Genomic DNA, 13456 nt, shown 5'->3' with positions numbered 1-13456 from the left:
GCAATCAATATTAACTCACACAATTAATAAAGACCAATACAAATCCTATCTAATTATATTTGTAAATTTGTTAAAAATATTATTAAATACTTTGTCTGACATTGAAAACAATGCCTTAAGATGGAATGGAATGAGAAAACTACTATAATATACAACAAAAAAGATCTATTTTTATTTATTTATTAACTAACTTGTGCTAAATTCATTCCATCCATTTCGATTTTTCACATGTTTTTATGATTTTTTTTGTTTGAAATTAAATTAATAGCTTTACGATTAGAATGAATATTTTGTGAATGAGCAAATATTGATGATTCAAATTAGCACTTAGTCTTAATATAATCAAATAAGGTGCTAGAATTTTTAAGATGCCACAATGTTGAAAAAAAGATAAAGTTATCAAATTTTGCTTGTTTATTATAAACACATTTATTTAATTAATATCTTTTTAGAGTTAATTTGAGGTTCAACAATAAATAGGTTTAAATTAAATATCTGCCAGAATAAATATCCATACATTTTCGAATTGAAATATTCAAGAAACTATCATCAGAAGAAAACATATAGTTTCGATGACAGAATTACGCCTTGTATAATCTGGTTACAACTTTATGGTTATTGGTCAAAACTTCCAATTATTTTTAATAGAATTTCCTGAAGTTCAACTTTTAACAACTGATGAAAATGCTAATCAGTATCAAGTCCCCATAGGATTGTTGGAAAACAACAAGGCATATGACGCTTATGAGTGTGCCATTCCATTTAATCGGTGATCTCCTTGACACAAGACTTATATTGGTAATAAAAGTTAATCATGATCTGAGGTTTCCTTTGCTATTTGCAAGTGACTAAGGTATACCTACATTTGCTTTCAGATTCATTAGGTGGGTTTCGCCTCATAGTTGATGTTTAAACGTAATAGAATCCACACGGTCTGCAACTAAATTATTTTATTTCCATATATTTTCTTATAAAATTTTCGGTATGAAATTTAAAATATCATTTTTTATCAATCATACCGGAAAACTAATTGAAAAAGTTGAACCTGTTTGAATTATGTACATATTATAAATGAATAAATGAAAATAAGATACAACAAGTTACCACAGCTAAATTATTCATCTAAGAAAATATATTCTCCAAATTCCACACCGAATTTGCTTTTGAATACTATTAAAATTCAACCGTACAATTTATTGAATATTAAAAAGATGAACAACCAAGCCTAATTGGTGATAACAAAATTAAGGTTCAGCCACCAAAACGGCACGTACCTTTATAAGAAGCATTTTGATTTGATTCCGTCAGTTTCAATTAAGTGCTTCGTACGCCTACCTATAATATTTCGAGTTTGAAAACGCATAAATTGGTTTTAAAATTACATTGTTTAAAGTATGTAGATGTCCATTTCGATTTATTGACGATTCCAGAAATGGAAAGACTTGTTTAAAATGGGTTCTTATTATAAGGTGTGCCATATTATTAATAAAAGTTGATTGGCCTGATAATTCTAATTAAAAATAAATACATAAATTACAGAAATGTACGAAAAATTTTCCAAACAATATTTTTTTGTTGGAATTTCGACACTATTTTCCTCAAATTTGAATACGAACTTGTGGTAAATAATTGACATTTTGTGTTTGCTTAAAATAAAGTCAACATTGAATGATTTTAACAATCAAAGCTGAAACTTGCAGTAAAATTTTAAAAATCTATAATTTGTCACTTGAAGAATAGTACGGTTATAATATAAATCTTTTCTATTACTGTGGAAAATATTATGTCTTGCTAAAAGCATTGAAACAAAACAATTACAATTAAAAATATTACCTGCTTAAGAGATTTTGCAAAGAAAGGTACTAACAAAATGTTAAACCGATTTAATGATATTGAATTAAATAAAAAAATAAAATTTTATTTAAAACAGTAATTTTTTTAATCTGTAGTAATACGTTTATGGATTTATATAGATACTTGTCATTTTCTGCAACCTTGATGAAAGGTAATCAATTAAATAATGTTAAAGGTAGCTAAAGTTTAATAACTATATCCAAAAAAAAAAAGACACAACACAATAAAGAGTTATTTTTCAGTTTTTTCTCAAGTTGTCAACCTATCTATGTTCAAGTATGGTTTAGAAACGTCAATTATTGAATAACTTTTATAGCTTCCGTTGATATTATAGGTTTTTTATTTAAGTTAACTTCGATTCTATAACTCACTTGAACTTCATGTAAATTATTATACAATTATCATGGCATTACTATCTTGTTAACATGGCTTCTTGAAGGGTTTTAACTATAGAAAGCTTTTATATTGCAGTCATTTAGGTACAAAATGAGAAATGGTTTTATTGTAGGAAGTGTTTTTACTTCACAAAATGTCCATATATAATAATGCGCTTGGCACTCAAAAGCCCCTATCAATTTCAAGAGCAGACAAAAATAACGCTTTGGTGATTAATTTTAATATCAGTGTAACTTTGTTCATAACTTTAATGTGGCCAACAATGGGATGAAGCTTCTCAGTTTTCTTTTATACGAGACATGATTGGGTGATTTGAGCACAGCCCGTCGCGTCGTTGGCGACAGTGATGGAGTCGCTATGTATTCTTGAACTATGTAAGCTTTTGAGAATCTTTAACAAGTTCGATAGAAATATTGTTTGGGTTCTGGACTGTTGGAAGTACTTAAAAGCACCTTTATTTTCAATAATGTTTCTTGAAATTGTTTACCTCTCCAAATGGATTCTAATTGATGCGATTAATTAGCAGGGAACAAAAACTGGCAGTATAGAATATATTTTCCGTCTTAAGATACATTTGAGGTATCAGATACATTTGTAAATAGTTTCCAAGTTTACTCCTCGTTGTGTGAAGGTGTTGTTTCGTTTCCTCTAAGAGGGAATTTCTAATAAAGTCTGAAGTGCATTTCGCCGAATAAACCAAAAGAATGGTACAAATAGACTTGGACCAAGTCAAGGATGGTAGGAATTTGTGTAATTTTATTTATAAATTTGCCTATTGGCATGATTTTAAGTTCGTAGGAATTTCCAACCTGTTCACATAAGTTTCTTTCACATCAGGTACTGTGACTGTGAGTTGTATGCCAAGTTTATATTTATTTTTCATTAATCAATTTTATTATTATTTCACGTTTTTATACATACATAGGTAAACATTTTGTATTAAATCAATACTGTTTGATAGAAACCTACAAATTATAAACAAAATTATTAATTAAATATTAATTAAAATATAATTTCTTATATTTTCAGGAATGTCTCAAATAATCGGAATCTCCGACATTACAGACAATAAAAATATCTGGCGAATACTTACGGCTGAATTTATTGGAACTTTCTTTTTGATATTTATTGGTGTTGGCAGTACTGTAGGCGGTTGGAATGATGGCTTTTCACCATCAATCGTACAAATTGCATTCACTTTTGGTTTGACAGTGGCCGCATTAGCACAGGTTAGTGAACTTATAAATTAAATATCCAACAAATGAGGTATGAATGGAGGAATTTAATTGTTTATTTTCTAATTATTATTCCTTGCAATTATTAATATGCAATATTAATATGACTTATGTTTAATACATCATTTTAATTTCAAATAAGAAATAGAATATGTATAAAGGCATAGATATGTGAGTAATGATAGACAATTAATCAATATTAATAATATACATATTTACTATTAGTGAGTGATGAGTATGGTGTTCTATCATTCAACAGAATGTCATGGTTGAAAGATTTGTATATTAATAATATTGTATTTTATCTGTTTTTTTTGTTTAATATAACAACAAAGATTAATCTGTCTATAAAATTTGTTTTTAGTTTTAAAAAGAATTCGTTGAAGTGTTTTGTACAATACCTAACAGTTTAGTCTAAAACAATATACCTATTACAACTTTTGAAGAACTAACATCGATTGCAAAAATTAAAACACAAAAATAAAATAGTTAAGGCACAAATAGAATTGTTAAATCATTTATTTTGTCTATATTTATGTTGATTTTTAAAAAGAAATTCAGTTATACTCTATTTCTCATCTGTTTCTTTAAACTAGGGCATCTTCTTATGTTTATCCAATCTCTTTTGCTTGAACTTTAAGTATATCAAGTATGAAACATCAATTAAATTAATTCGTATGCATAATACAAACATCAAGCAATAAAGACAATAAACAAATGTATGATCATCACACCAATTAAGCACATTGAATTAGTGTTTAAATTGTATATAACTAACTTCTTTACAGCAATTTAAAGAGTGTGAGCTTAAATTGATAATGTTTTACGTTCATTAATCGCCCCTAAACATCACTGGTAGCCATAATAATATAGTGACGGATAAACTATTCTTCTATTAGCCAATATCTACTACTCATTTCTGACACCTTCACCAATCAGATTCGCTGACTCTGGTAATTATAAAACTAACGAGCGTTAATCGTTTGATTTAGGAGCTTAACTAGTCTTATAAGATGATATTTTCTTTGATGACTAATTCATTGAAGATCGGTTGTATGTATGTTCTTAGTCTGAGTTTGATAGGTTTGACTTTACGTTCACTTTCTGACTGACGAGTTAGAACAAATTAATAGACAGCTATTACGCAAAGTAATTAAAGTTCGTTTAATTTGCTAGAGCTTAGTATTCAAAAGAATAAAACACAATATTGTATACGCAGTAATTGAACTTAAAGTTGGTGCAGGAGAGCATCAAGTTCATCTTCTTTTGGTTGAGAAGATTATCAAGAAATATTTCTTTAATCATCATCGTAATATGCATAAAAATCAGTCAAATATTTGCTTAGGACATATTTTTCAAAAAACTCAAAAATAAAATATATCCATAAAAGAAGTTAACTAACTCAAACAACTATTTAACGTTAAAGAACGAAGTAGTTATGCATTAAAGTACACCGCTTGATCTTCGATTGTCAAAAAAGAATTCAAGAACTTATATAAATTTGTATCAAAAGATCTAATGCGTACTCATAACATCTGGTTTGCGGGCATCACGATCACGAACAGCACATTACTCACTAAAACCACCTATTAAAACCGCCAACCCCACAGGCCCAAAGTAAACATAACTTTAAAAAAACAGTCAAGCTTCACACTCCGACTCCATGTAAGTAACTAGTAATCATATATTATTGCGTATGTGCTTCAATTCAATTTATATCGATCGGCTTTGGACGTCAACGTTCAACGAACTTTCGCGAAATAACAAAAATCAAATAAAAAAGAAAAACAAGAATTAAAACAACTCTCTGAGCATTTAAACCATTCCAACTCTCATTCACACCATAATGCAGATCAATATATATATAAAATTCCCCTGAAGCAGTGCAGTTCCCCCTCCTCAATCCTCCCTCCATGTTTAAATCAACCTAACCGAAAGTGATTTTTATTAATGAATCGCTGGAACTGGACGGACACTCTAAGTGCACGACTTTGAGCAAATACGGATTTCATACGGCAAGCTACAAGCTACAAGCTGCAAGGCAACCAAACAACATTCGATCCGATCTACAGAAATCACACGAAATGTGGTCTTGTACCTTGGGTGGACCTGGACCTGAGGCTGAGTCTGAAGCTCTGAAGCCGGACCGCCATCGCCATTGCCAATCTTAGTGCAAAACACCTGCTAAATCTTGTACGCACTTCCATCGGCATTAATCAATGTTTAAATGCGTGCATTCGTCATCTTGCCCGTTGGAATGGTAAATGGCAACGGCAAGCGCTTAAACGCGCAGATACATACAGCAAAACTAAATCAGATTTGTATGTGAGATTGCCAATCATCTAAGACTACAGTGTGCCGAGTGCCGAGTGCGGCACGCAACCTAAATTTTCCCGTGTGCAACCTTGATTTTCGTTTTTAACGCAAATTATGGATTTCTTGTTGTTTCAGCAATTTGTTTCAACTAAAGAGACATGGCCTTTGGTTATTTGGAGTGTGAATTTTTAGATTTGTTTTTATTTCTTTGCGACCGAAGATGATTTGAAACTGGATTTGGAGACATTCATATCATTCAACCTTGAACGTTTGCTAATTCCCACGAGCCCTTGCCACAATATATTGGTTTCGCCTGCAAAAACATTGATTTTGAGACAGAGAGGGGCTTTGAGTGTTGTAGGTGCATCTTCACCTTTTTCAAATATTTCCAATTTAAAACTAATACACAAGAATATAAACAGAATGATTGTGTTTATAAGATATTAGAGTTAGAGACTAAAGACGACCTCCCCTTAGGGCAATAATATGTTAGCTTGTTGAGCTCAATCTACGCAAGATGATATCTTGTGATCATCACCAATAACCATACATCACCTCTAAAGTTTAATACATTAAATTAGCATTTTAGTAAATTTAGAAAATAAAAAAAAACAAATTTGCATAAAACCACGTCATTTCTGCACGTGATGAAGAGTGAATGGATATTGATAGCTTTGATACTATGCGCTTACTTAATACATATTGATGTTTATAGCATCAAATCGGTTAATGCTTGTTTGTGACATTAATAAACCTGGTCAATTTAATTAATTGGTTTGCTAATAACAACAAACATTCTTTGGTTTTCTGAATTCAAGGATAAATTGATTTTATCACGCAGGAATTTTATGATCTGTGATTTTTGTTCACATTTTAACTCGAAAATAAATACATGACTGTTTTATATTTTGAAAAATAAATCAAATTTGCTACTGAGTGACACATAATAACAAAATGATAAACAAAGCCGGCAGAAAAGTTGGTAAAATTGACAGAACGGCACAACATTTTGTTATTATTACTTTAGTTTTTTTTCGTCAAAGACTTTTTGAGTTGAAAATTACTGCATATATTTTTAAATACTTCATATTATATATTCTTCAACTTATTTAATTAATGATCGCTAGTCGCTCTCGCTAGTGTGCAACTTCACTGAAAAAGTTGATGGATTATTACTATAGTTGAAAAATATTCTACATTTTCGAAAGATCGACAAGAATTGCATTCGTAAGAAATTTTGAACCTGAGATTTTAGTTAAACATGACATTATGATGGCAGAGAAGTTTAAAAAGGTAGGCCATTCCCTCCGTCTGGTCCCTCCTCCACAGCTTTAACAATTGGGTAGATTGAGCGCGAACTTGAAAATTGAGGTTTATTTATTTATTTATCTATTGTTTATTTAAATAGCTATATACATTATTTCTTCTACTGTTACTTTTTAAGAGATTTGGGATAAACTTTTTCCGTTACAACTAAAAATTGAAATTAGTATATAAAAGTTATAGTTAATTTGTATTATGAATTTTAATATTAATTATTCAAGAGGAAGCTACAAATCAAAACCCTGATTAAGCTCTTAACACTTATATTTTCAAACTCCTACGTTAAGTTTATGACTAAAGTCGTAGTTTCGGGAAAAGAAATAAAAACTGTCATACAATTTTTCCGTTAAATTTTTATTAAGAGGATTTCAAAAATTAACCTTGCTTTGTTCATAAAGCCTGTTAGTTGAATAGCAATATGATAAATCAAGCATCATACATCGTACAGGAAGATTGATTGGAAAATTGATTTGTATAACAAATTTTTGTTTTCTTTACTTAGCTTAGAACTTCGATGCATAAATATAATCATTTGTATAGAATCATTTTGTATTGATTTATTTTGCCAATAATGTGTTTTTGAAAATTGAAATGTTTGTCTGTTATAATTCCAAAAAATCGGTAATGTTCGAACCAGTCTATGTTTACTGAACTCAGTTGAAGTTTCACATTTTTCGAAGAAAACAAGATTTTCGACACCTTGTTTAGCAAATAGCTTGTGTTTTTAAAGGGTTTATTTTAATCTTATATTTAATATAGTATTTTTCTACTGAACTGATGCTCTCTCCATATAGTATTGCATATCCACTGATAATTTCTTTAAACTGATACTATTATTTATAGTGCCAATATATTTTTGGAAATTGCCTCAATTTATTTTTCGTTTTCAACACAAATAGTTAATTCTTCTCGTATGAAACAAAAAAAAACATGTGGATGCAATAAAGAAGTTATTATTATTTATTTAAACCTTTTTGTTTTTTTTTTTTAGAATCAGTCTCCTATGAAACTTGAATTTATAAGTCATGCAAACATCAGTAAGACTTTTTCATATTTATTAAATAAAGGTATTGTACCAAACTGCGTTTAACACCGCTTTTTAAATTTATTGTTTTAATAAGAAACAAACTAAGCAGTTTAATGTACCTCAACAATTCCATGACTAATAACTTAAAATAATTGGTTTCACGTTACAAATGAAACATTCTTATAAACAAATTGATTTTCACAGCTTCTTTTTACAAAAATGAAAAACTTGTCTACAACAAAAAACCTTAAAAGGTTGATACCGTTTGGCATCGAAAGATATTGGATGAAACTTAAAAGATTTGTATACAAAAGACGCGCATCATGTACCTTCACCTGAATAAAAGCTTATCAAAAGATAACCCACAGACACAGCCAAGAACATTTACTTCAATCCATCATATTATAACGATGCAGGTTATAACTACATTATTCTTTATTCCATAACATCTAACTACGGTAAACTACTATAATGATATTGACGTTCTCCGCTTAAAGTAGCACCTCGAACTTTAGTTTGGTTTTTAAGAACAAACAAAAATTGAATGCCTCCTTGTACAATATATATGTATGTATGTAAGATTATTCTGAATAAAATGTAAATTTATTATTGTACAGATTATGTCAAAATGAATTAATACTTTTAAATGTCAACACTCGAGCAGACCCAGCTGAGTTTTGTTTGGTTAGGTCTGAAAGGTGGTAGGTAGGAAGGCAGGTATAAGTACTTGATTCTTTGATGGTCTGATATGGTTAGCTTAAGTTAGGCAGGCTATAAGCAAGCAATGAGCTTAAGGCTCATCGCTCATTTATGCTGCTCAACTATGCACTTTGGCAAATCCATCAAAACTTGTGTTTGTTTTCTTCTTTTTGTAGTTGGTGCTGGCTGATGCCTGCTGCGTGTGGAGGTGGTACTTTTAGATAATCTCATTACGATTTATTAATTATTTATTATTCCTTTTGGCAAGGAGAACATTATACTTAAGCCAAGAGCAATTTAAGTTGAATCGAAGAATTAAATAGAAACGCTTTTTGATTAAATTGCTAATGGTGTTGCGAAATTGATCGACGCTAAGGTCGATTTAAGTGTTGATATGCACTATGATTGTTTTTGAGTGAATGATGATGGTGATGTACAATAGGAGAGGGTTTTTCATTAGAGCTTCGAATTCTTTACTCATGAAATCAAAAGTGCATGAGAAATGTTTTTTTATTTGAAAATAATTCAAATGTGTGTTAGCTTTAGGTTTTCTAATGATCTCTAGCATCCTTTAGTTGGCAAAAGAAAATGCTCAATGCTTGGTGTATTACCGAAAAATGTTCTTAATTTATCAGATTCAATAAAATCAAGGACAATGTTATATACACGCATTATTACGGAGCAATTTAAGAGACTAAGGAATATGGACAATGTTTTTTAACCAAGATTTAACATCAATTTGATTGGTCGTGTCACAAAGCCACGCCCTAAATATGTATTCAGAAGAAAGTGGCATATTGTTGCCTATTGAAGTGATCTAACATCTTCAAGTAAATTAAATCCCTTTTTTAGTACACGTGAAAATAATAATATTGTTTTAAAATTAGAAAATATTTCATTGCATCTTTAATTGTTTTTCATTGCAATCAAGCTACCTGTGGAAAAAATTGCTTTAATTCTACTAATTGATGCTCAAGTAAACAGATTAAAGATATAAGAATTAATTTAACTTATTTCTCAGAAAGATTCGAAATTTTACACTGAAAGTATTTTATTTAAACATTATTTAACATTTTAGTTTGAAAATCTAGTTTTGTTAAATAGAATTTTAGTCGAAAACAAAATGGATGAATGAAATTAATTTGAGAGTTATCAAGAACCGAACATCAATTTTTACCAAATTTCCGTACTGTTTTTTGTAGATTTTATTTTTTTATGAAAAAACGGATTGTTGAATTTTTATAAAAAAAAACTACTGAATATCGAAAACAATATTTTCTGTGAAATAAAAAGAATTGAAAGACAATATAAATGATTTTTTACCAACTTTTATAAATTTTTTTGTTTAGGTTTTTATTTTTTGTAAGAAAACTGTTAATTCGATTTTACTCAAAATTTTACCTGATATTAAAAACTTTATTTTTCGTGGCGCAAAATTGTTTTGGAGATAAAATCATTTTGTATTCGTAAATTTATAAGAACGATTTATAAGAAACCGTTAATTGGATTTTTTTTTAAAATAAACTTGTTTGGTATCACGTTACAATATATTATATGCAATTTATTTCAAGTCTCTAGAATTTTTGGTTCATAAGATATTTAGGGTTAGCCAAAATGTTGACCTTAAATGTTTAAACTGCTGTGTTAAAAAAAAAAACACCCACGCAATTTTCTTGATAGCCCTTTCTGTATCTTTATGCCTTTTTATTTTATCTGTAAAACAAAATTTGTTTGAAGTCGATATGTCTTGTGGTTTTTGAGCTATGGACAACGAAATAAACATCGCGAACGTACGGACATACGGAGGTACGAATTTATTTATTTTTAAATTTTTCTGTGAAATTTTCATTTTAATTTCTTTATTTTAAAGGTGTTTGTCACCTTTAACAGCATGAATATAAAATAACACTTTTTTAATGGTAAATCGAATTAACTATACTGAATGTAAAACCTCAAAGTTTAAAGGCTAAGTTCTCATGCACTTTCTTAATATAATTTCACTTCCATTAAAACACGTTGATAATTATTTTCATTTTCCACTCGCTTATTTACCATGACTAAATGACTCTTTGTGTTTAGATTTAGACAACGTATACATGTGGTGCATCTTGCTTTTTATGTAAGCAACACTGTATTAAAACATTGATCTAAGCCACATTCAAATTAACTGAATCTACACATCACTGCAGAGTCGCTTAATTGTAAATTTACTGTGGGAAAAAAGGTGAAGTTTCTATTTTCACAGATAATTATAGTTTTGTTATAATTAATCTACGTACACGTTTTGATCTACATCAGCAAACAAAAGACTACATCAATACTGTTTTAATGTCCACATGTTTTCAATTCCAAGTACATTCATATTGTTATAAACTTTATTGTATTTTTTGAAGAATGAAACATAAACAAATGGAAAATTAACACCAGATAAAACCGACAATAGAAAAAAAAGTGCTTTGATGTGGAAATTGTTTTGAGTGACAACAACTATTGTTTATCAAATCACAAAATACATTATTGGTATGTTTTTTGTGTTTTGTCACCTTAAACAAAGCTGTTTTAAAACACTATACATTCGAAACCTGGATACTGGAAAAGGTTCCTCTAAACAAGAACTTCCTCATGTTTATTGATTTTATTTATTAAAAATATGTACTTTTACATATTCTTAAATGAATTATTATTTAAACAATTTTGTTTTTCTCTTTAAGGCTTTCGGACATGTCAGTGGATGTCATATTAACCCAGCTGTTACTCTTGGGTTTGTGGTTGTTGGTGAAATGAGCATCCTTAAGGGTGCTTTCTACATCATAATGCAATGCATTGGAGCAATTGCTGGGGCTGCCCTTATTAAAGTAACATTTTTAAGCCTTCAAATGAACGTAAAATACTTACTTATTTTAACTTCTTTTATTCTATTTGAAGGTCGTTATTCCAACGCAATTAGCTGGCAACACCCTGGGAGTTACTTCAGTCAACACAAATCTAAGTTGTGGACAGGCCATTATTGTCGAAGCTATCATAACATTCATCCTTGTTTTTGTGGTTAAGGGTGTTTCTGATGCGCGGCGCAGTGACATCAAGGGTTCTGTACCTTTAGCTGTTGGTCTTTCTATCACTTCTGGACATCTTGCTGCCGTATGTCTCTAAAACGAATGCCAGCATTGTTTTTGTTTTAATAATTTGTTGTTTTTAAGATCAAATTGACTGGTGCCAGCATGAATCCAGCTCGTTCTTTTGGACCTGCTGTTGTCATGAGTAACTGGGATGAACAATGGGTATGTAAAATTGAACAAAATATTTGTTAATTAACTTATATATTATTACTTTTTTTTAACTATTAGGTCTACTGGGTTGGTCCAATTCTTGGAGGAATTCTAGCTGGCCTTATTTACAAGTTGGTCTTCAAAGCACGCAAGGGGGACGATGAAGCAAATTCCTATGATTTTTAGAGAGAAAAAACAATAAGCTAATTAATGAAAAATGTACATAAGAAAATTTTAGCTTATGGGAATAAGTACGCAAGCACGACCACCATTGAATCTAAAAGTAAATTTAAATTAAAAAAGAGAAAATTTATACCTTTTCTCATTTTTGTGGAAATCACAGAAGATGATACCAAATATTTGTTAAAGCTGCAGCAATTGCCAGATACATATCTATTTCGAACTTAATTTTAATATCTATATAAACACTCGAAAAAATAGAATATATGTTTACAAATTATGTAAATGTAATCTACCTATGTGTAATTTTTTTTTAATTATTTTGTTAACAAAATTAGGTATGCATAGAAAAATAAAATTCGGTGTATTTTTTTGTTAATTAATTGTACCTAATAAATTATTGTTTTTTTAGTAAATTAAAATAATTAAAAATATCCATATTGATTTTGAGAAAAGAAAAACAAATCATCAAAAGTGGATATAGTATACATATTTATAAATTACAATCATTGTTGTATTATTAGTATAAGACGAAAGAATATTAAATGTATGATTTATTGTGAAAAATTAAGACGCACTCTTTAATTTCTAATATATAATAGTTAGAGCTCTTCGTGGGTTGAGATTTTCATTTGAATATTTTATCATTGATTGAAATTCGCTTAGATTCAAATAAAATTATTGTTTACGTTATTATTTGAATATCTTGAAAACATACGTAAGACGCCTAAAGTTATGCAAGTCTTTTTTAATTTCTTTCGTCGAATCCTAAATGCACATTTTGTATAACAGGTGCGATTCAAAATTTGAAATTCAAAAGTTTGTGTCTAACTATACTTTCAACAACGTTCTTCTTGTTTGTTGGAAAAATAGAAATAAGCCCACTAAACATAAAACTTTTAGGGCCATTTAATTGTGTACAGATTCTAAGGGAAGTGTCCTATATTGAAGAGGGAACTCGGTTATTTAGTAAACGACGGACTTGTTATATTCTAACAGGCCTATTCTGGTATTCACGTGGATTATACATGTATTCAATTCACCCATTCGATTTTTCTTTCACACTGCATTTGCATTCTGCTACCCATGGGGTGAACTACATTATCCCAAAACAATTTGACATTCAAATAAACAGCTGTTCAAGTAAAAATCTTGGGAAT

At 29.5% G+C, this 13456-nt stretch overlaps 1 protein-coding gene across 3 annotated transcripts in view; it reads left to right on the top strand.

Annotated features, from left to right (window-relative positions):
• LOC129949277 (aquaporin AQPAn.G) overlaps positions 1 to 12867 on the top strand; it is a 36478-nt gene extending 23611 nt beyond the window's left edge. For 2 of the 3 annotated variants that reach the window (XM_056060636.1, XM_056060638.1), the window contains 5 exons: positions 3280 to 3479; positions 11562 to 11705; positions 11776 to 11988; positions 12048 to 12128; positions 12195 to 12867. In XM_056060636.1, coding sequence (XP_055916611.1) covers positions 3280 to 3479; positions 11562 to 11705; positions 11776 to 11988; positions 12048 to 12128; positions 12195 to 12302 — 746 coding nt within the window. In that variant the 3' untranslated portion in view covers positions 12303 to 12867. Of the gene's footprint in view, positions 1 to 2939; positions 2989 to 3279; positions 3480 to 11561; positions 11706 to 11775; positions 11989 to 12047; positions 12129 to 12194 lie in introns of those variants that run through there. The other variant, XM_056060637.1, reaches the window with a different exon arrangement.
• The last annotated feature ends 589 nt before the right edge of the window (positions 12868 to 13456 follow it).

Source organism: Eupeodes corollae, chromosome 3 (assembly GCF_945859685.1).
Source record: "Eupeodes corollae chromosome 3, idEupCoro1.1, whole genome shotgun sequence".
Classification (NCBI taxonomy): domain Eukaryota; kingdom Metazoa; phylum Arthropoda; class Insecta; order Diptera; family Syrphidae; genus Eupeodes; species Eupeodes corollae.
Note: the sequence above shows the minus strand (reverse complement) of the source record. Positions and strands in the feature narration are given on the sequence as shown.